General features: G+C 43.7%; 1 protein-coding gene and 1 long non-coding RNA gene across 15 annotated transcripts; both read right to left on the bottom strand.

The window, feature by feature from the left end:
• Positions 1-1,141: 1,141 nt before the first annotated feature.
• Positions 1,142-9,499, bottom strand: LOC123121408 (CST complex subunit CTC1). Of its 2 annotated transcripts, none has more exons than XM_044541369.1 (16): positions 8,408-9,499; positions 8,183-8,301; positions 8,035-8,109; positions 7,853-7,928; positions 7,696-7,758; positions 7,317-7,394; positions 7,025-7,225; positions 6,209-6,313; positions 5,214-5,474; positions 4,778-5,095; positions 4,091-4,693; positions 3,930-4,021; positions 2,780-2,975; positions 2,487-2,604; positions 2,022-2,350; positions 1,142-1,708 (listed from the first exon to the last, which is right to left on the bottom strand). In XM_044541369.1, the coding sequence occupies exons 1-16, from the start codon at positions 9,446-9,448 to the stop codon at positions 1,541-1,543; spliced, it is 3,843 nt and encodes a 1,280-aa protein (XP_044397304.1). In that variant the 5' UTR covers positions 9,449-9,499; the 3' UTR covers positions 1,142-1,540. The 2 variants fall into 2 exon arrangements, with proteins under 2 accessions (XP_044397304.1, XP_044397303.1); XM_044541368.1 differs by having other exon boundaries at positions 4,778-5,101.
• Positions 9,500-11,961: 2,462 nt separating this feature from the next.
• Positions 11,962-20,698, bottom strand: LOC123121409 (uncharacterized). Of its 13 annotated transcripts, none has more exons than XR_006459706.1 (11): positions 20,056-20,698; positions 19,374-19,751; positions 19,157-19,226; positions 18,799-19,043; positions 17,479-17,873; positions 16,868-17,248; positions 13,758-16,252; positions 13,540-13,635; positions 13,360-13,436; positions 13,166-13,246; positions 11,962-12,310 (listed from the first exon to the last, which is right to left on the bottom strand). It is a non-coding gene; the product is annotated as an uncharacterized lncRNA (long non-coding RNA). The 13 variants fall into 13 exon arrangements; XR_006459705.1 differs by having other exon boundaries at positions 17,479-17,895; XR_006459699.1 differs by lacking the exon at positions 17,479-17,873 and adding an exon at positions 12,950-13,058 and having other exon boundaries at positions 13,166-13,236; positions 18,799-19,054.
• Positions 20,699-20,959: the final 261 nt, after the last annotated feature.

Genomic DNA, 20,959 nt, shown 5'->3' on the forward strand with positions numbered 1-20,959 from the left:
CCCGCTATATAGATATAGCAACCACCCGATACAACATTCCGATCAACGCTGGAGCTAACAGCACAAGCACGCCCAAAAAAAATACAAGAGAAAATAAGAGAAAAAATGCCAACAACGCCGGATCAACAAAAGCTACGGCACCCCGCGACGGCTGCGCCCACCGAAGATAACCACCACGCTCCAAAGCCACCGAGTTGCCGTGTACCAAGCACCACTTTCACGAAGGGATGCGACGATGACGACGCTGCTGCCCGGACGAATCCTAGGATTTGTCCCGGTACACGGAGGGTGGTGGGGGTAGAGGGTCACCCGACGCCCTTCAAGAAGGATGGCGGCGCCCGCAGGCGTCACCGCGTTGGTGCCGGCAAGACCCGAGATGGATTTCTCCCGACCCCTCGCGCCCACCACCCAGGACCAGCCTTCGGCTCCACCACACCCGCCACCCACCAACATGCGCCAACATAGTCACAAGGACACCGCCGTCGTCTCACCACGGCCAACAAAGCGAGGCCGTCCGGATCCCAAACGAGACACCCGTAGATAAGGACCGGCAGCACCGCAGCCACAAGGGAGGGAACAACCTCCACCGGCTTAGGCGGTAGCAGACCGGGCATAGCAGCAGAGGCACACCAGACCAAATGTCCGGTCAAGCCCTGAACGGGCCCGTGAAGCTCCGCCGCCATGCTGCAGCAGTCGCGGCACAGCAGCCGCCGTCCCTGTTGCGAGGAGCTCGCCAGCACCACCGGAGAACAACCCATCGCAGCCCCCCAGCAGGCCCGCCCTGACCCAGATCAGGCGCCGCTGGCCGCCGCCATGGGCTGTCACGGCCGCCAAGGGGCAACGCCACCGCACCACCGCCGTCCAGATCCGCGCCGGAACGCCGCCGGCCGAAGGGCTCCGCCGCCAGGACCGCACGCCCAAGCCGGGGTCCAGCGACGGGGGAAGAAGGGGGGCCGCCACCGCCGAACTGCGGGGCGCCGCACGGGCAACGCCCGGCCGCGCCTGCTGACAGCAACAGCGAGGGGGAGGGGGGGCGGCGACTCGCGGGAAGGGGGAGGAGAGGGGAGCCGGCCCAGTCGCCTTGCTCGGGGAGGGCGACGCGGGGGGGCGAGCTCGAGGAAATTCGCTGAAAGGCCACCACAATACAACACTTCATTTGCCATAATAATTTGGCAATTGCCATCCCGACTATACAAAACACTTGACTACCAGCAAAAAGAAACCCTACCCATGGGATCCACATATATGCACAAGCCTGAAGAATGGAATCAGCTTTACATAACCCACCCATCTGTCAGTTCAGTCATATGTCGCCCTCCCACCAGAAAGAATCGTCTATAATTTGCATGACCTGTGGCTATGTATACCTGCAGACGGAGTATGCAGCCCATAACATGTACCGCCAGACTGGATGCCACCACCCTGATGGGCAAAATACAGGAGATATAACTGGGTATTGACCCAGTGGACTGCTCGCCGCTCATGCGTTCTTCACAAATTATTATGTTGACTCCGAGTATCTCAAAGATTCACTTGTGCTTCATCTGTTTTCCAAACTGGCATACAGTCTCCGGGCCTCTTCCAAAGGATCCACTTGAACTATTTCATTAACCCAGAAATTCTGCATGTTGTGCGCTGGATATACATCAGGAAGCTCCACATTTGATCCATTTATTGCACTTGCATCAAGGGCTGATGCGATAACATTCTGCAAAGGTGTTAAAACTCATTAAACGGCATTCATTCCAGCAATCCTAGAAGAGTCATGATAGATTCCCTCGTTCAACACCAACCCGAGCAACAAATAGCATCTGGCGTGACTGAACTAATTGATGCATATAGAAGTCACAACCAACAGACTGGATACACACTTCCTAGAGTATAATAGCGCACAACAATTCTAGAAGTACAATGTCATTATGCCTATATATAATATAGTTTGTTTGCTAGATAACATATGCAACTGATGAAAGCTTAACCAAAGTTCTAATGTTCACTTGATAAAAGAAACATGAACTCACCAGAGTTCCATTCCGACAGGCATTGAGGACGATAAATTTCAAAAGTTCCTCTTCCAGGCTACTTAAGACATTACCAACATCAGATAATAATTCCAAGTCTCGACAAGAGATGTCGGGAGGAACTCCATAGTTCTTCACAATAACTTTTTTGTGCTTCTTCAACATTTTTTCTAGGCAAGAACCAAGAGTCCGTTGTATCTTTGCATTGTTTCTATCTTTTGATCGCTTCAAATTAACAGAAGCATCCAGAATGGCAATTTCCTGCAGCCTAAGCAAAAGTTCAGCCCTTGCATCATCGGCCCAGCAACAGCACAAAGATGTTCCATTATCTGTTAAAAAGCAGGACATGTTATATAGATGATGCTTCATGTATAAAAGAAAAGCAAAACATCCCTTTGGATAAAATAACAAATTTGAATTTATGATATTGTTGCAGAAATACTAGAGTTGGCCTGCTCCTCTTACCAACAATAAACCCAGCTAGTGGAACTTTTGCTTTTGGTATTTTACCCTGGTTAACTGATTCCGAAATTTGAGAATCATTTAAACAACTGTCCAACACCAAGAAATGGACAGTAACTACCTGTATTAACAAAAATGAGACGTCAAGTGCGAGAATGATTGAGCATGAATGTCACAAACAATATCTGAACTATAATCATTCAGTGTTTGTCAAGCGTCAATGCGCCCAACAACGGTTAAGAGGTGGTGCAACTGAGACCTATACATGGGCAAAACAAAAGCAGAATATAACCTACCCTGCAGTGGAATCGCATGGGCGTACAGTCTTTAAAATGCTTGTGGTGTGAGAGCAGACAAAATGAAACTGTGCTCAGTGAATCATCCTTTAAGCCACCAGGCATGAGTGGGGAAGTGGCTCGTTCTCTATTCACTTCAATGTGACCAATGGATGTAACTTCAATGTATGTTACTGGGGTTAAAAGTACTTCACGGCTGTAGCCAGAAAACAAAAATTTAGACAGCCAAAAAGATGTCTTTTTAAATTTGCAGGACACAAAGTAGGTTGCGACATTTCTTAAGATTCGGTTTCAACTTAGCGCAATGTGGACAGGCCATCATATCTATTATCAGGAATAGCAAGATGAATTAACAATTATAATTATAATTCATCACATTTAACAAGAGACTTGACAAATTAACTTGATGTGTTTGGAAGAATAGTGTACCAAATTACTTTAGCAGTTGTCGTTAAGTAGGTCTTTTACACTAAAATTGAGGTCAGGCCTCACATTAGCTGCATATCAAGTTCCTGCGTATAGCATTTCCCATTCTACACAGATTACTTCCCTTACAAATAATGAAAAGTAAAATTATTGGTTACCTAAAGACCACCCTCCCAAAAACCAAATAAAAGATGCATCCTTTTCTACTGGTAATAGAGCACAACACCACTCTATCAAGGACATCCTCAGCTTAACCTCTAGTAGAAATCATGCAAATGCAGAGACCCTTTTTTGTCATCCAAGTCCCAACGTCAAATATACAAGCAATGGATATAACTCTACGTAAGACGTTTTGTTTACAGTTAACTTAACATGAAAATGATATATACTCCCTCCGTTCCTAAATATAAGTCTTTGTAGAGATTCCACTATGAATCACGTACGGATGTATATAGATGCATTTTAGAGTGTAAATTCATTCATTTTGCTCCGTATGTAGTCCATAGTGGAATCTCCACAAAGACTTATATTTAGGAACGGAGGGAGTAAGATTTAGAAAGCTCAAAATATGTCATTTCAAATTTGCAGGACACAAGGCATGTTGCAGCATTTCTTACGATCCAGTGACAATTTAACATTATGTGTACAAACCATCAGTACTATCAACATGATAATGAAATATAAAATTTAATGGTAAACCAGTAATGAAAGGAGCACAACACACTGTGTCAAGAGGACGCGGTGGAATGTCACTGCTGCCCCTGGTCCTATGCCAATGGGATAACAATGTTTGCTTAAGTATCCAGAGAGACGCACCTGCAATGAATGCCATTAAATTGAATGCCAAACTAAGCACTAATTGAAAATTATAACCTAGTCAATTACCATTTGATTATCATCAGCAACATGGATACATATACTTCGCTTGTCGTTACCAGGCACAAGTCTTCGCTCCTTAGAGTCATGCGAATGGATATTTTCCACTTTCCCATGTAATGATATTAGATCTCCTTGAACAAGTTTTTGACTTTGCAAGTTAGAAGAACCAAAAGACTTTTTATGCATCATAATCTCAATGCATGAAGAGACACTAATAACTTCAATTGAGTAAGAGCCCAATCCATTCAATACATAACACATGATGTCATATACTTTCATCTTTTCACTCACTGCTTCACAATAAAAATTCAAATGAAAATCCGAATATTGACAAAAGTCATTCCACCACGACTGTAGTAATTTTATCTCATTGTGGAAGGTATTTTTGGATAATGGCTCATCCACCCGCAATGAAGAAACCCCGATAGACTGATCTACGATACCCTGCTTGACGTTTATATTGCCATTAAAGGTAATGGCAAGGCTCCAAATTTTATCTTGAGAATCCAGTGAAATTTTACCACCTTGGAAACATCCACAGCCTTTCATGGCAAACCTTAAACTATCAGTGGGGCATTCGAGAAGATAGTAGCCACCAATCCGCAGAAACTGTTGTTTCATCAGGTAATTTAGTAATTGGAGCTATATATTAAGGTTAAATGTTGAAAGCAAGCTTCATCATAAAAACTATACCTGGTACTTAAACGAACATCCCTCCTTGAACTCCAATAAGATCCTTGATGGGCAACCTCGTTCTTCACCAACGGTATCAATTAGAACAGTACCATCTGACCCACAGGGATAGCTAGACACAAGATTGCCAGAAAGACTGGTAGTTCTGAAGCTTAGGGAGCATGGAATGTGACATGGTTTCTCCATAGACACTTTCGAATCAGAACATGAACGAGTGCTTGCGATTTTAAAGCTCTCGGCATCTTGATCAGCAAATTTTAAATTGTATGGCACTATCACACCCTCAGCATACAGGCCAGACCCTGGCATGTTCTTATGCTGAAACTGCAATAGCAAAATGACATAATGAGAACAGAGTCAGTTAGTCACTAATTGTGGGCATGATGATGCTAAAAACGCCAAGATTATCAGCAGAATGCAAAAAAAGTTTACTCACATTATTGACTGAGGGGAAAATGTGCGACACTTTCAGAAGGTGGAACAGCCTGGCGGAGTTATTAGTTTGCAAAGGAATTCGGGAGGGAGGGCCAATGTGGTTTAATTCACTCCAGTGGACTATAAGGTAGATCTTGAGATGATGCACTCTTTTTCGGTATGAGAGCTGCTGAAACACAGCCTTACAGGATAGTGGATCAGCGACACCATAATGATCTAGGTATGCCACTGGGCCTTCAAGGACTAATTTGCAATCATTTATCTGGGTGGCAATAGGATAATCAGATGCTGAACATATAGCACAATAAAATGGTTGAGAACAATGTTAAATTAGCTATGTAGTTTATTTAGCACAAAGCAGAACATATAAAAAAGCCTAACAAGCTCAAAATGCTAATTGTGGAGGAAGACCAGTAGCACCATTTCCACTATACTTTTTCATTTCAGTTTACATAAATGTGAAAAACGTTAGTACAGCAAACAACTGTAAATGCTATGAGTTGCTGAGAAATTTAGTATGAGTTATTCTGCCATACTATGCAAGACTTCTAATTTATAAAATTATATAATCTTGTGAACATGAGTTTCCCATCAAACTGTACATACTATTCATCTCAGTTTACTGGCGACACTGTACAGAAAGTTAAACCAACAAATATGTGCCAAAAAAACTCCTAGAGCTTGAATGACTTGAGCCCTTGACCTTGATTAGGCAGGTTGATGCTTCATGATTTCTAGGCAAAATCCCATAAGTTGTATTTATATGAGTTATTCTATTACAGAAAAGAATTATAAAAAAATTGAACAGAACAGAGTTTTATTCATACTATAACATGTGTCGTACTATTTCTTAACAGTAAGGTACTGAGGTCTTAGTTCTGACATTCAAGTTAGTACCAATAAATGTTGATTTGATGAAGCCAATCGATAACTGACTTAAATCACGGCATGCATCACTTTTTTGTGAAATGTCATACAGTAAATTATGACAATCACCTCATAGATGCCATTCATGTAAACATTTGGCGGAAGATCAGGTATAATAACATCTATACATCCTGTGTCATCAACCAGCTGCAGCCTCAATGGCAGTGAGGACATCTGTATGCATCAAAGACACGGTCAGCAAGTGCATCAAAATCCAAGATCTTAACATTAGGTCATGAAACCAAGTAATCTACACAACTAACTTCTGCAGTTTGTACAATTAATATAAATAGCTTTTTTTTTCCTCAAAGAAGACCCCAAGTGCATGTCATTTTGTATTAGAAGAAAGCATCAAGATGACGTGGGTCTTACAACGCAACCAAAGAAAGAAAAGGAAAGGGAAAACAGCAACAAAAACAAACCTAGGGCAAAGGAAAGCAGAAACGACGAAACTGTAGACCTAGAAAGTCCATCTAAAAGCCACATCTTTATTTCAGAAAGCCTTGTGGGAAGTTGAAACTGAAAGACATTTACTATCTCCCAGCCTTATACTTTCAAAAGTCTAAAAACAAAATGATACTTGGCAACATGGTATCCTCAAATCAATTGACATAATATGTTTATAAACTTGTCTGCTGCAAATTACATTCAATAATAAGCCGGCAAAAGTAAAACCATCTGCCAACAATAATACATGGACAGTCCAGGATGCCACAACAAATGCAAAATATGAGTGTTCATCTATCTAAATAAATTGATTAAGCGAGTTTTCACCTCCAATTGGTGACATGAATTTTAATTCTGGTACGTTACAATGACAGATGGACTGAATAAAAAACGATATGATTATTTTTTAAGAAGATGCCATAAATTCTTAAAAGTGACCTTCATGCATCCCACTAATACAAGGCCCAGATCGCCAGTTGAAATTATCCTTCTGCTGGTACCAGGATGGGAAACCCCACCACATAGAAACTGGTTAGATCTCAGGTTCTTGCCCAGCTCTTCCGTGTCATTCCAAAATCTGAGCATCATTGATATCCACAATGATTCCACCTTGCAGATAAAATTGGCAAAGGGTATTGCCTAACCAAAAATAATTGGTAAGTGAATAAACAAAACCAAAACAAATTTTAGTTTCGTGCATACTGTGTACAATAAAAGGAGATACTATTACCAATTTACAAGCTTCCAATTTTGATCCTGTGCTTGAACCGCCACAATCATGATTGCAGAATTTCATAAGGAAATCATGCTGCACAACCAGATTCAGGTAAGCAATCCACACGGAAAATAGATTTTAAACAATGAGAAAGGGTTCCCGAAAGACCGTTTAGTCTACAAACATCCTTTATATATGTTTCAGGGGGAAATATTATGATGAGACTGAAAGGCTAGCAGAGCAAATATATATTGTGTCTTTTGAAAGGCAATAAGAAAGGTGGACTAGTTTACTTTACACTGTGAACCAAACAGCTGTTATGTACATGCAAAACAGAGCAATACTACATTTATTTACTCGTTGTTTGAAACACATGTACTACTAATGAGCTTGCCTGAGGTTTGAAATCCTTTGAAGAGGGAACTTTAGCAGCATAGGTGTGAACCAATCCTTGCTTCTGTTGGTACCTTCCAGTTCAAGAGATTAAGTTAAATAAATTAGCAGGAAATGCAATGGGGCAATATGCTATTTACTCCAGTTAGCAAAGTTACATTTTTTGACCCCCAGATCTCTTTCTTGGAATCTAACTTGAATTTCTGTCTAAAGCATGATGTCAGAAGTAACATCCTGGAAAATGATGGAACAAAAGATGACCATACCATAAGAACAAATATGCCCCTTCTCAATCATGGTAAACATATCATGCAGAAGTAGAACTATCATAAATTCATACCAAAATTTACCGGGCAGCTCCAAAAAGTTAACAGACTTGCACAAAAGACCATTATTCTCTGACCTTGTATGACATCTGCACCAACAGCAAAAACTGTTGAGTGATGCCAGTAACATAAGATACTGATATGACAAAAGTTGCATCTTACTTCGAGTCCACCACAGAGAAAGCATTTATAGTAATGCTAGTTTTACTGCATGTTTCAAGTAGAACAACTGTCGTCCAAGCAAAATTTAGACGAACCACTCGGAATTTCTTCACAGAAATCTACAAAAGAACCAGAACAGTCACACACACTGGCATTTAAAGTTATTTAATAAAGAAAATGAAGAAATTGCAAACGAAAGTTCAAAACTGCAAATTAGCAACATACAACAGCACCAACTCGAAGAGAATGTGACGGCACAAGCCGGTTATCATCAATTAGCAGCCACACTGTCTCATCCAGCTCAACCAACATACCCTGCATGTGGATTCCAGAGACTACCCCAGTGTACACTCCACTGCACTTCCCTGGCAACTCATCCAATGGTGGAACGCCCACATAGGATGGGCACCATGACACCATTGTTGCCGTTGATGACACCAACATGGTGTACGAGCCCTTCTTCCCAACGGAGACCATTTTTTTCTTCAGGCCCGTGACAGAAACCGGCCTGCCAATCAGTCGCGCCAGCACGGGCCGCCACCTGCTTGCCAAATCCACAAAGTATACAAACTTCTCCATCTCAAACTTGTGACCGCGGTCAGATTCTGGCTGTGAGAGCTTGCACTGCCGGCACCCACAGCACATCATCTCCGCTATAAACCCGACCAAGTCACTCTTCTGTGTGGCATGCGGCACACTGAATACCACGCTCACCGACCTCACCATCCCAAAAACGCGGCCGCGGGTGGGTAAAGCAGGCTCCGCGTCCACGGAATTAAGCGGGATCGCTGCCAGGAAGCCAGGGGCATGGACCGGACCGGGCGCCTCTGCCAGGCGCCATCGGACTGCCTCGAGCACGGCGGCTTCGTGCTGGCGGACGGAGGGAAGGTAGTTCCAGGCGAGAACGAGGATCTCGCGACCGATGGCGGCGGGGTCGAAATCGAGGAGGTAGCAGCAGACAGAGGCGGCGGATGAAGGGTCGGAGAGGGACAGGCAGTGGTTGCGGCAGTCCGCGGCGGAGGAAGGGAGGGAGAGGGTGCCGGCAAGGAGGACGGGGTGTGGGATTGGCGCGAAGGGGGCGGTGGTAGGGCCAGGATTCGCGGCGGAGAGCTTAGGCTTTTTGCGGGGCTGTGAGGTGGAGGCGGCGGGGGAATGAGAGGGGGAGGGGGAAATGAGGGAGGATGCACCAGTGGTGGGGCGGCGGAGGCGGAGGAGGTCGGCGACGGCGAGCCGGCGAGGGGTGGATGGCTCCGGCGGCGGCTCCATGGTTAGGGATTGGACTGGAGGGGATGTGGGTTTGGAAAGGAGGGAAGATGAGTAGGCGGGAAGTGAAACCGAGAACGAGGAGTCGAGTGGCGGTGTGCGGCCCACTTGATCGTGGGTTGACTGGTCAAATGACCTGGGCCTCGCGTTTCACCGTGTTAAAAGCAACTTTTTTTCTAAAAAAAATAACCTTTTTAACCAGTATAGACGGGAAAACCCTATTGGACGCTCGCTGCGACAAGTGTCGGGCGATCGCACAGAGCAGCCAAGCCAGCGACAAAACATGGGCCGGCCCACTCCAGATATACACAATCCGTCCAAACGGTTTTGGAACCTTCTAGAAGGTTCCCTAAACCGGGATTTTTCTTGTTTTGATTCTTTCTGGTTTTCCTGGCTTTCTATTATTTTTTTATTTTTTATTTTTCGTTTTTTTGTTTCTGTTTCTTTTTCTTTTTCTTTTTCTTTTTCTTTTTTGAAAATTTATTTTCCTTTTCAAAAAGTGTCCAGAATTTTCAAAAAATGTTCTCTCGTTTCAAAAAATGTTTCTGTTTTCAAATTTTGTTCATAAATTTCAAAATTTGTTCGCTCGTTTCAAAAAATGTTTGATAATCCAAAAAATGTTCACCTTTTTAAATTATGCTCACACACCAAAAACTATTTGTTTCGGAAAAAGTTCACATTTAAAAGAAAATCAGAAATTTTAAAAAAAATTCACATGTTTAAATTTTGTCATAAATTAAAAAATGTATGGGAATTACCATAGTGGCTATGGACTGGCTTCCCTGGCGTGAGGAGAAGAGTTCGATCTGTTGCCCACAAATTTCATTTTTATAGAATTTGGCGAACTTGTTTTATTTTCATGGCTGCCTATTGTTCTTTAAGTGTCGCGCTGCAATTCTTACGTAGTAGCACGCGCGTCGTAGTGGCTTGCGCATCGCAGGCATCTATAGAAGTGTGGCGACTTCGATTCCTACATAGCGCGCCCCTTTTTGCGATTTTTCATTCCGCCAAGGGCAGCGAATGGGCCGGCCCAGGTGACCCGTCTCCTGTGCGCACCTGCAAGCAGCACATAGGAGGTCCCGTATAGACGCTCGTACATACACTTATCCTATTACACACGCACGTATACCCTACCTCTACAAGCACCTCTAAAAGACTGAGCTAGCACACCACCTTAATTAAGATTGACTAGTATAATGCCCGTGCGTTGCCACGGGCTTTTGAAATATTTTGCTGAAATTATGTAAACATAATGCATGTTATATTGATAGCACAGGTATAATCGAGTAATAATTTAAGTCCACTTTACTTACATTGTAAATTGTTAACAAAAGGCAATTTGACAATGCATACATATAGAGCGATGATCGAACTAAAAATTTGTTATAAATTAATATCTATTTGATGCGTTCAACAAATTCTTGCACAATATCAGAAATGTTGTCTTTAGTTTCATTCGCACGATATTTGAGCAATTATAATAAAAATGTCTTCCTCACCGGCCTTCGAGTCCGTCAACTTTCACGCCAACCACAGTGGCCAACCTTGACCCAGGCTTCGACTTCTTTGCCTACGCGATGGCGGACGCCTTGCTCACTCGAAAACAGCGTGATGGTCACCATCCACCCTACCTTGCCTACCGGCGGCACTTTTCTTCCGGCACGGGCTCACCGACCACCTCTCTCCCAGGACCTGCTCCACAACTACACGGCGGCCGCAGCCAACCATCCACCATGACTGCTCCGCTCCACCACCACCCTGAGGCTCGACATGAGTCAACTTTAATCGTGTCAAATTTACATTGTTTGGATCCTCATGCACATTAAGCAACATTCTTAATTTTTTTCTGCCTATAAACCACTATTCTTCTTCGTCTTCGTTCTCCTGCTCCTCTTCACTTACTATCTCTACCTTTCCTATCCAAGCTAACCGCAACCATCAATGGCCCATCCGGCTCAAAATCCCCAAACCTTCTACACCCACACTATGAATTTTGAGGGACTTTTTGCCAATATTTTCTCCTTTCAAGTCTGCAAACAACAACATTAATGTAAAGTAATTAGTGTAAACTCGTTTATGCCCACTCATGGCCAGTACGACCACAAACTCTGCCGTCTCGCCTACATGATGTGCGTCCACTCCCACAATTTTCCCCCTTACTCTGGCTAGGCCTCCATTACTTCCAAATATTTTGTTCGGATTATTTGCCATCAAGGATAAATTAGCATATGTGATAAAAGTTCCTACGATTTGACACTACAGAGGTAGAGCAACATGAAAAACAAAAGATCATGCTTCTAATCTTCAGACTTCTGTAGTTAAAAAAAATGGCGATAACCTTACAACATTTTTCAGACTCCCGTCCTAATTGAAAATGATTGATGCATTAAGGAACACGTGCAACGCATGTCTCAATTAACATACACTATATCAAATATTTGTAATTTTAAAGAAAACTATCTACGCTATTCTCAAAAATAATTAAATGAAAATGAAATCTACGTGACGATTAAGGATTATTGAGGCGATAAGTACATCCTTTTACAAAATATTTTTTGGGATGACAACTTAATTGTTTGAAGTGTATTGTTACCATTTACACAAAAATGAAGAGATGGTTTGAACAGTGGGCAAAAAGGGATCTTCAGACATCAAACAAGGTTTCTAAATCGACCAAAACAAAAATTCACAGACTAAGATAACATCATCCATTAGCTGTCAAAAACATCTCATCACTTCTCCTTTTTCTCCGCGGGGACAACCTTCTTCATCCGGGCTCCCAGCTGGTGCTGGTTCATCAACTCGACACGGAACTTCTTGCCGCCGTGAGTGATGGGCATCTAATCGCCCTGGCCCCCTGGATGGCTGTAGCAAGCTCCTCTGTTAGAATTGAATCACCAGGCTTGGAGCAAGAGAGGTGTAAACACGGAGAAAAACAATACAAAGCTCACTAATAATAGGTTGATGGTATTTCTTATACACAAACTGAAACTAATGACTGCTAGAATTCCACCATTCTACCGATGTTACAAGCACCTGAAGACATTATTATTCCAAATAACACCACCGTAACTGAAGCAACCAACAAACTAAACTCTAGAACATCAAAGGACAATCAGATTAATCCTTCTCTGAAGCTCGCATGATAGAAATGCCAACTTCTAACCTAGTTCAAAGATACTGTATATAATAGATTGGCATCGTTATGTCTAATATGCAATAAATTATGCAACAAATAGAATCCAATAAATCCAGTAAATCTAATTTTCATGCTTCTATGTATATTAGTTTTTTAGATTTAAGAGGAGAAATATTTCATGAACATTTAAAGTCATCATGCTTTGAATTAGACGACACAAGCATTAGAACTGCATTTGCTCGATCCTTGAGTGAGACCTTTCTACTCCCAAGAAAAGAAAAAGAGAAGAAAAGTGTAATCTGGATGTGGCATCAATAGCATAGCTAGAAAGTATATATAGATGCAGTTGTTCGAGACTGACTAACCATTTTGCATTGAAGTTTGCAAATAAATCATTTTCATATTTGAACAAGGGGACTTGTAAACCTCAGGAACAGACGTTTCTTTAAGATTTAACAAATAGCAGCAGAAACTCTGCATGAAAGAAACAATTCTGATGCACTGAGATAAACAACTCCAATGTACTTGTTGATATGAAGGTGATCGAGTAGATAGACTGACACAGACAACAGTAAGCATACCTCTTGTCAATCTGCACTTCAGAGCCTAGTTACTTTTTGAGCCAATATATGCATCAACTCAGGATCCTCCGCTGTATAAACCTGGTATCACGAAGAAAGGCAACAATAAGCATACCTCTTCTCAATCTGCACTTCGGAGCCTAGATTTTGTATCAATCTCAATATGAAAACTGAAGCAATATACATTGGCATACCAGGAAGAAAGGCAACAATACCCAGCAACAAATAGGCCATACACCTGAGAGCTGTCAGCATCCATGTGACCTTGAAACTGCATAAGGAAATATCATAGCAAAAGTTTAATATTGTCTGATAGGACACAACAGCCATGTATCTTTCTAAGAAAGTTGACAATCAGCTTGTAAACAAAATACCTTGCTAGTTGCAAAACAACCTTCGGTATCATCTTTGTATCATTATGTAGCAAAGGTCCCTACTTTATATTAGCCTAACAAACCTGCCGAAGCTATCTGCACAACTCCACAAAAATCAGAAAAGAATTAAGAGAATTAGTATTAAAAGGAGATGAGCAGTATGCCTACAAGGATGAAATAATAGGATGGATTGACATGAACTACACACGCATTAGTACCTGCAGTTCAATATCCCAATGCCCTTAAGAATTTCTACTACTCCTGATCTGAAAGTGTTCAACTTAACCAAATAGATTGTTACTTATCTTTGGCTCTGAACAATACTGACTTATAAACAGTTATAAGCATCAAATTTCAAAGAATCACAGATCAACAAGTTGCTGGCTGATCTGTCGTACATGTATTTATTTTTTCAACGGTATGCTTGCCCTTGGGACAAAGCTTCGAATTGGCTAGCATAAATATGTAATAGTCTATGTGAAGCAATAAACTGGGAATTAGAAGAAAAAAATCAACTGAAAATTATGTCTTATGATTTGATATAGCTTAAAAAGGATCCACTTTATGAGTTGAAACAAAGCACGTGAATGACATAGTCACAAAGATACGTCCGCCAACCTTCTTCCTCCCAGTAGACATGGAAATTAGTAGTCACCCATCTAGGATTAAGTAAATAAAAAGAAAGATGGAAAAGAGAGAGCACCTTTGATGAACACAGACAACCAAGCAGCTTCCCCTTGTTCTCGTCTTGGCCGGCACTACACCTCTTCCCGGTCGGCAACCTGGATGAGCGACAACCTGGCCGGCACTACGCCGAACGATACAGCTACCCGCAGCTCACGCTGCTCAGGCCAACCGCACATAGACCACGAACGCTGCACCACATCCTGGGCCGCTGCCCCAACATGTCGTCCAACAGTCCCGACTGGGGCGCATTGACGGAGCTGACAACCTTGCTGCTTCCGCACTTCAAGGTCCTCACCCAAGCCATGCCGACAAGCAGCCCTACCTCTTGGAGCTGTCGTCGCAGTACTGCCCGAGGCCGCAGCCTCGACACTTAATAGAAGATCCCGGAGCCGCAGCCCCGACATACACCGCCCTTGAAAACGAAAGAGCCCCACACGACATCCAAAGGCTGGCCCTCCAAGGCAACGCCTCTGAAGATGGTTACGACGTAAACGCCGCCGCCACCCACTCCAGAAAACTGGAGTTTAGGTTCTCACCCGGAGAACCCAAGCACATGAAAGGATAGGAAGATGTCTACGACTATGCCTCTAAGAAGGTCACGGAGCTTTCGCCCGAGTCCCTGATCTCCTATCAGTGAGCTTGCTTGCAAATCTGGTCACGCAACGATACCCAGACCATCAGAGCCAAGCACATTGTGTAGGGCACCCCCCTGCCGTCAGCCGGCATAGCCCTCACGCGACGACCAGCTGCAGCAACTCATGCGACATAGAAACAACGCGGTTGCCAGGGTCAGATCTGAGTGCATCGCTCCAAATCCACCATCCTGAGCCGGTGCAGCAGCCCCTGCCATAGCAGCCATCAGCCCGAGGCCGCTGCCCCAGCATTCTCTGGCGCCGCAACCACCGGCTACCCCGCTGCAGATCCACGAAACCAGGAGAACAACGTCATCAATCTGCAGAGCAGCACAGTCACACCTCCCGCCGCGAAGAAACGCACAACGCCCATATGTCCTCCCTCGCGCATGCTAGGCGCCAGATCCACGCCCACCTCGCACCTCCGCCACGGACCAACGCACCCAGCCGGCCGGAGCACCTCTACGCCTTACTTCGCCAGCGCACATGCCAGATCGGCTCGCACCCTGGCCGAACCCGCGGTCACGCGCACCAGCGCGCCATGCCGCCGCCAGCTCGCCCTCACCAATAAATATAAATGAAAAGTGAAATTATGTAGTCTTAATTGCACAATCAAATCATCCTCAAGCAAATAAAGAGGTAGTTGTTCATCTAAGGCTGCATACCTAGTAGTTCGAAATTGGAAGCACTTAGAAATAAGCATAACATATCAGAAACACAATTTTCTTTTCTATCAGCGATCTCCCCACATGAAAAGAAGATAGTATGCTCAAAAATCATTATTCGTCACAAAGGATGTATTTAACTAAAATGCATAAGACCAAACAATGCACAAAAATGGTAATAGTAGGCATAATTGTTATCCGAGTAGTGCTAACCAGAAACTACGTACGTCCATTGTGTCGATCATCCATACGTTCGGATAAAATATAATTTGGTCGAACCAAGAAATAAAATGAAAAACATTTTTTACTTATGCTAACAGACTACCTTGAGTTTCCATATTCCTGCAAACTCGTGAATAATGTTTCCTTTTCTCTTCTCTTTGTAAGACTAATTCGCAAATTCCATCTGGTACTAATTAAAACATATAGAAATACCATGAGAATACTCGTACATGTCTAAAATACCAGTTGCAAACTGACCAAAGGCCTAGTAGCACAAGTATGTAAATTGGTATCAAGGAGAACTTATGCAGCAATTGGTGCAGACTAATCCTATATAATTAAAACAGTTAACTTCCCGTGTCCAGTACAGTCAATAAAGTATCACGTTCAAGACAAATCTGATATAGTGTGAATAAATCAATAAGTAAATCAATATGGTGCATACTCTAAAAGGTCAGATCTTTGATGTCGTAGAAGTTACTAATCTTCTGCTCGTTTCAAAAATCCCTACAGAAAAAAAGGAATACATTTCAAGCTCCAGCATGAACCAGCAATTTATTATGTGAAATACGTTCTTATCGGCAATAGATATTTTCAGATCAAAGAATAGTATCCAATCTTATAAGTAACTCTATATTATGAAACTCCCACTCATAGGTGTTAATATGAGACCTTCATGAAATAGATCTAAACCGAGGGTAGTATTTCATATCAGTTATTTTACAATATGAACTTGATACTATTACTATCATCGACGGCAAAACTGACACAATTTATTTTTATAAAAAATAACCATAAGGAAGGCCATACATCAGTGCCAGCAAAAATATGATCATATACCCAGCACAAACTTATATGCCCAACAAAACCGCAACCCCAATCAAACAAAAGATCAGATGGGCTGATCCCTGAGATCGAGAAGATATCCTATTCTTCGCAGCTGCAATTGTTTGCCATCCAAACTGGTGGGCCTAATTATAGGCATGTAAATAGTCCTAACATGTATTTTTCATAGCAGCATCAGGTATGACTGAACTTTCTTAAAAATAGCTCGCAGCATGCTAAGTTTACCAAACCAACATACAAATGAAATATTAGAAAAGTCTACAGGACAATTTTTACCTTGATGATTAGTGTGGGCTCTCATGGTTTTTGCTTTCTGGCGATGTAATCGGACATGGATATTCTTCACATCTGCAAGTGCCTTCGGCCGTGGGTGGAGGCTGACTGACCCTTGAGGAGCTTGTGGCGGGTCTTGCACTCCAGGCAGTTCCCTCATGGTGCTCGTACTTGTAGCATGTTTGGCAGACGGAGAAGGCCACACCCATTGCAGGTGAAGTGCTCGACATGAGCCCCACGTCGTCCCCGCAAATGAAATATTTGATTTACAGAAGGGGTTGAGTTCATACTGTTTTTTAAAGTTCAGTGCCCATCTCCATATTAAAGACAAAGAGGAATTATTTCAGTTTGAAGTAGAAAGGCAATAACTTCGGAATTGCCACCCTGCAAATATAAAAAACAAAGCAAAGCAAATATTCTTATGATTTGGAAAGCTGACATCCTATACAAGAAACAATATAAGTTCTAACAAATCGCTGGTTCGGTTCAAACATCAACACACATAACAGTGGCACTGATTCGCCATGAAACCGTGCTATTGAGGGCCTGCTCTGAACCTCTCTGAGCTTCTCAAACTCTACAAAATAGCTTCTGGAGCTTGCTTCGAACTTCACCTGGCGATTCCATTCGTTCGGCAGTGCTCGTAGCTTCTCTCCACAATTTGGCCCAGCTGAGAGCCTATTGCTCTGTTGGGTGCCAGTTTGGGCCGGATGGAGGCAGCCCACCTTGTATCGTTGTGTGGAGGAGTACTGGCCACGTGCGCTCGCACAGGATACGAGCGAGGCGAGCATCCCACCAGCGGCTGGGAGCTGTTTCGCGAATCGTTTTTTGCACTTCGCGGTGGCATCCTCTTGTAATTAGTAGGAACTCCTCACTTCTTCGTATTGTGGAGCTGGGCTTTCGTTGCTTCTCTTTTTTGCACTATGGGATCGCTCAGCTTCTCGTTTCCAGCTTCTACGAGCTAAATCGTTCGGGACTGCTTCACTCGAGAATTTTGAGAAGATAGAAGCTGGAGGAGATCAGAACAGGCCCTGAGTATTGAGAGATATAGCAGCAGATGCATTTAGATATATCTAGGCACAACCGCACAAGGATTCACAACAGTGATTATATGGGGAGTAAAAAAACATTTAGGCTACATCTGGAGCTATCTATGTATGTCCAAATTTTGATCTAGCGACAGTACGTTTAAATATACACATACACACATGTTACTACCAATAATTATGAATGGATTGTACCTTACAAATACACCATACTAAAACATTATATTCAAGCTATCAAGGTCTATATAGAGTTTCTTGAAAATAAAGGAACACGCAACTGAGTTCTCGACAACAACTTTCCCGAAAAGGAGATGCTCTAGAAAAGAAATGTTGATCCTAGCATTTGGCAATTTGTTTCAGACCAAGCTTCCTTTTCTGTGTGCCACCATGGTCGTAAATGTGCAATCTCAGATAGTGGTGCTGACTGTACTACTGAGATAATCCTACTTGTTGCCCGGAGCTTGACACCATTCATCCTTCTATAGGCTAGTGTTACAGAAAAGGGTAAAGAGCTAACAAAGGGCATACTCATAGTGCAGTGTTCCTTCCTACAACCCCTCGTTCCTAGTCAGTAAAAGGCTTACAACAATTTATCTTGGCTCCGCATTTACTTTAGCTTGTCTGTCGAGTTAAACAAGGATTGAGCTGCAGGTGGTTGTCACCTACTTTGGCAGTTTTGTACAACTAAAGGCCTAAAGCTATCATGGCATAGTCAACAAATAAAACTTGCAAGTATTATGTACATTTAAGTAGCAGATGTTTCTCAACACAAAATGCAAGCAACTGTGCAAGTAGGGTCTAAATTCATGCAAGTAGTCAGAATATTTCCGACGCAAATTGTACAAGTAGCAGGAAGAAACAAATAAAATGTAAATAAAGAATAGTTACCTTCAGTAAATTGGTTTCTCCTAAGAAGGCAGGCAAGATGAACAGACTATGTAGCCGCAATAATGGGCCTGATGAATTAACAACTTAGCAACAATGGGCAACGTTGCGTGGACAGAGGAAGGGAACAATGAGTCGAGCAAATTGGTGAAACAATCACTGGTGCCCTGCTCCGCCAGTCTGTCGTGCATCCTCGGGACGGTGATCGGTGAGAGGTCGATGCAAGTGATGCCGCAGGTGACGCCCTCCTGCAGAAGCTCTATAAGAATCAGCAGAAAGAAATCGAGTTAACAGAGATACTTTTCTAAGGGCCTGAGAGGTTATATAATGAATAGAAGATTCATGGAAAGACGTCACTTACATGATACATGTAGCTAGAGAATCACAGTGCCCTCAATTGAAGTTTTATGTTCTCCCCATTAGTGATCGCACTGAATCAAAAAGCAAAATGTCAGACAGACAGATTACCTGGAGTGAAGGCATCAGGTAAACAAATTATCTGAATCAAAAAGCTCACTAAAAACAGAATCAAAAAGCTAAATGCCAAACCGATTGAGTACTTTGCCTGGTATACATACTTGTCCCACCTTGCATCAACCCTGTGCATGGTGGTGGCATCAACAGCGTCATGAGCTCCTGCTGCCCTTGCGTCGATAGAAAGGTTGTCATCGTCGGCGCCGCGCACCTCCGAACCAAGGATCCGTTTGGCATGGAGGAGAGCGCGATCAGATTGATGCGTCCATCCCCAAACAACGAGCCAAGATAAAGAATATTATGACTGGGAGTTGTGTGTCCCCACTTTGTGTCTGCAACCACCTCCTTTCTACAGCTCCAAATCAGGGGAGCATCTCTTCGTTCCCAGCGAGACGGTCTATGCAGGTGCCGCCGGCGGCAGCGACGCCCCACCACAAAAGATTGTCTTCGAGCCGCGAGTTGCCGCACCCAACCCCAAGGACCTGCAGTTGGTAGATATTTATTGGGGAAAACGACCAATAAAGCATGACTGAAGTTTAAACTTTGCATAACTAAAAAGTAATCTGTGGGCATTTTCCTTTTTCCCAAGTAACAACGTCAAACTTTTCAGGGGAAGGGTATATACAATATTTACTAAACTGAATGCTTTCCACGTGTTTTTAAATCAATGGATCCTTCATCTAGTCCTTTTGCTATCTCCTACAAATTCTTTAAAGAGTACTACTACACTGCAGCAAAATAATGCAATACCTAGAGTTAAATCTATCAATTTTGGCACATACGTACTTGCATGGTCTTCTCCTCCTCTGTTAGCATTTCTCAGTCCAATTCGTGCCTGCATGAACATGGTGGCGACAAGAACACCCAACCCCAAGGACCTGCAGCACAAGAACACACAACATACATGGTGGCGAGATGGCGTGCTTCAACTGCAGTGAGTCCCCGGCCATGGCCGGGTGCCCCTTTGGTCGCGACGCAGCGCCGTCGGCGGTGGGCATCATGATGCCGTCATGGAGGCACAATCAGATCGACCTCTCGCGCAGCCGGCCGCCGCCCTCGTTGCCGCAGACGGAGGCTGCCTCCTCGCCGGATCGGGTCGGAGCGGCGTCCCAAGAGACAAGACGCACACGGTGCCCGCCGCCTCGATCTACCTCTCCCGGCGCGGCCCATCTGGACGAGATGTTGCCGTGGTGGATCTGGCCACCGCCCCGCTGACTTGCTCGAGACGATCTGGGGCCTCCCCACTCGTGGTGGGCAGCGCCGGCGGGGAAGAGAGCGGCGCGGGCGGAGGGAGAAGCAGTGGGTGGAGCGGCATGAGGTGGGGCTGGTCGAGGAGCTCCGGTGCGGCGGCGGCTCAAGGAACCCTAGAGTTGTTTGCGCGATGGGAGAGACGGGAGCGGCTCGGGGGGGTTTCGGGAGGGAGAGCAGAAAACCGGTGGAAAATAAACCAGGGGGAGCGGGGTGCAAGGTGGGATGAAATAAAACCAGCGAAAAAAACCGGGACGAAAAAAAACCATGATAGGTGGGACGAAAATAAACCCGGAACGCAGACTACCAACTGAGACATTAGGAGTAGAGATAAAGTCACCACAGACGGCTTCGTAGTCAACGGGAACTTCACTAAACGCACATCGCTGGAAGGTCTGAAATAAATCCAGAAAAATGCGAGTACCAGTGTCAAGACTAGGAC

The sequence above is a fragment of the Triticum aestivum genome, chromosome 5D (assembly GCF_018294505.1).
Source record: "Triticum aestivum cultivar Chinese Spring chromosome 5D, IWGSC CS RefSeq v2.1, whole genome shotgun sequence".
NCBI lineage: Eukaryota > Viridiplantae > Streptophyta > Magnoliopsida > Poales > Poaceae > Triticum > Triticum aestivum.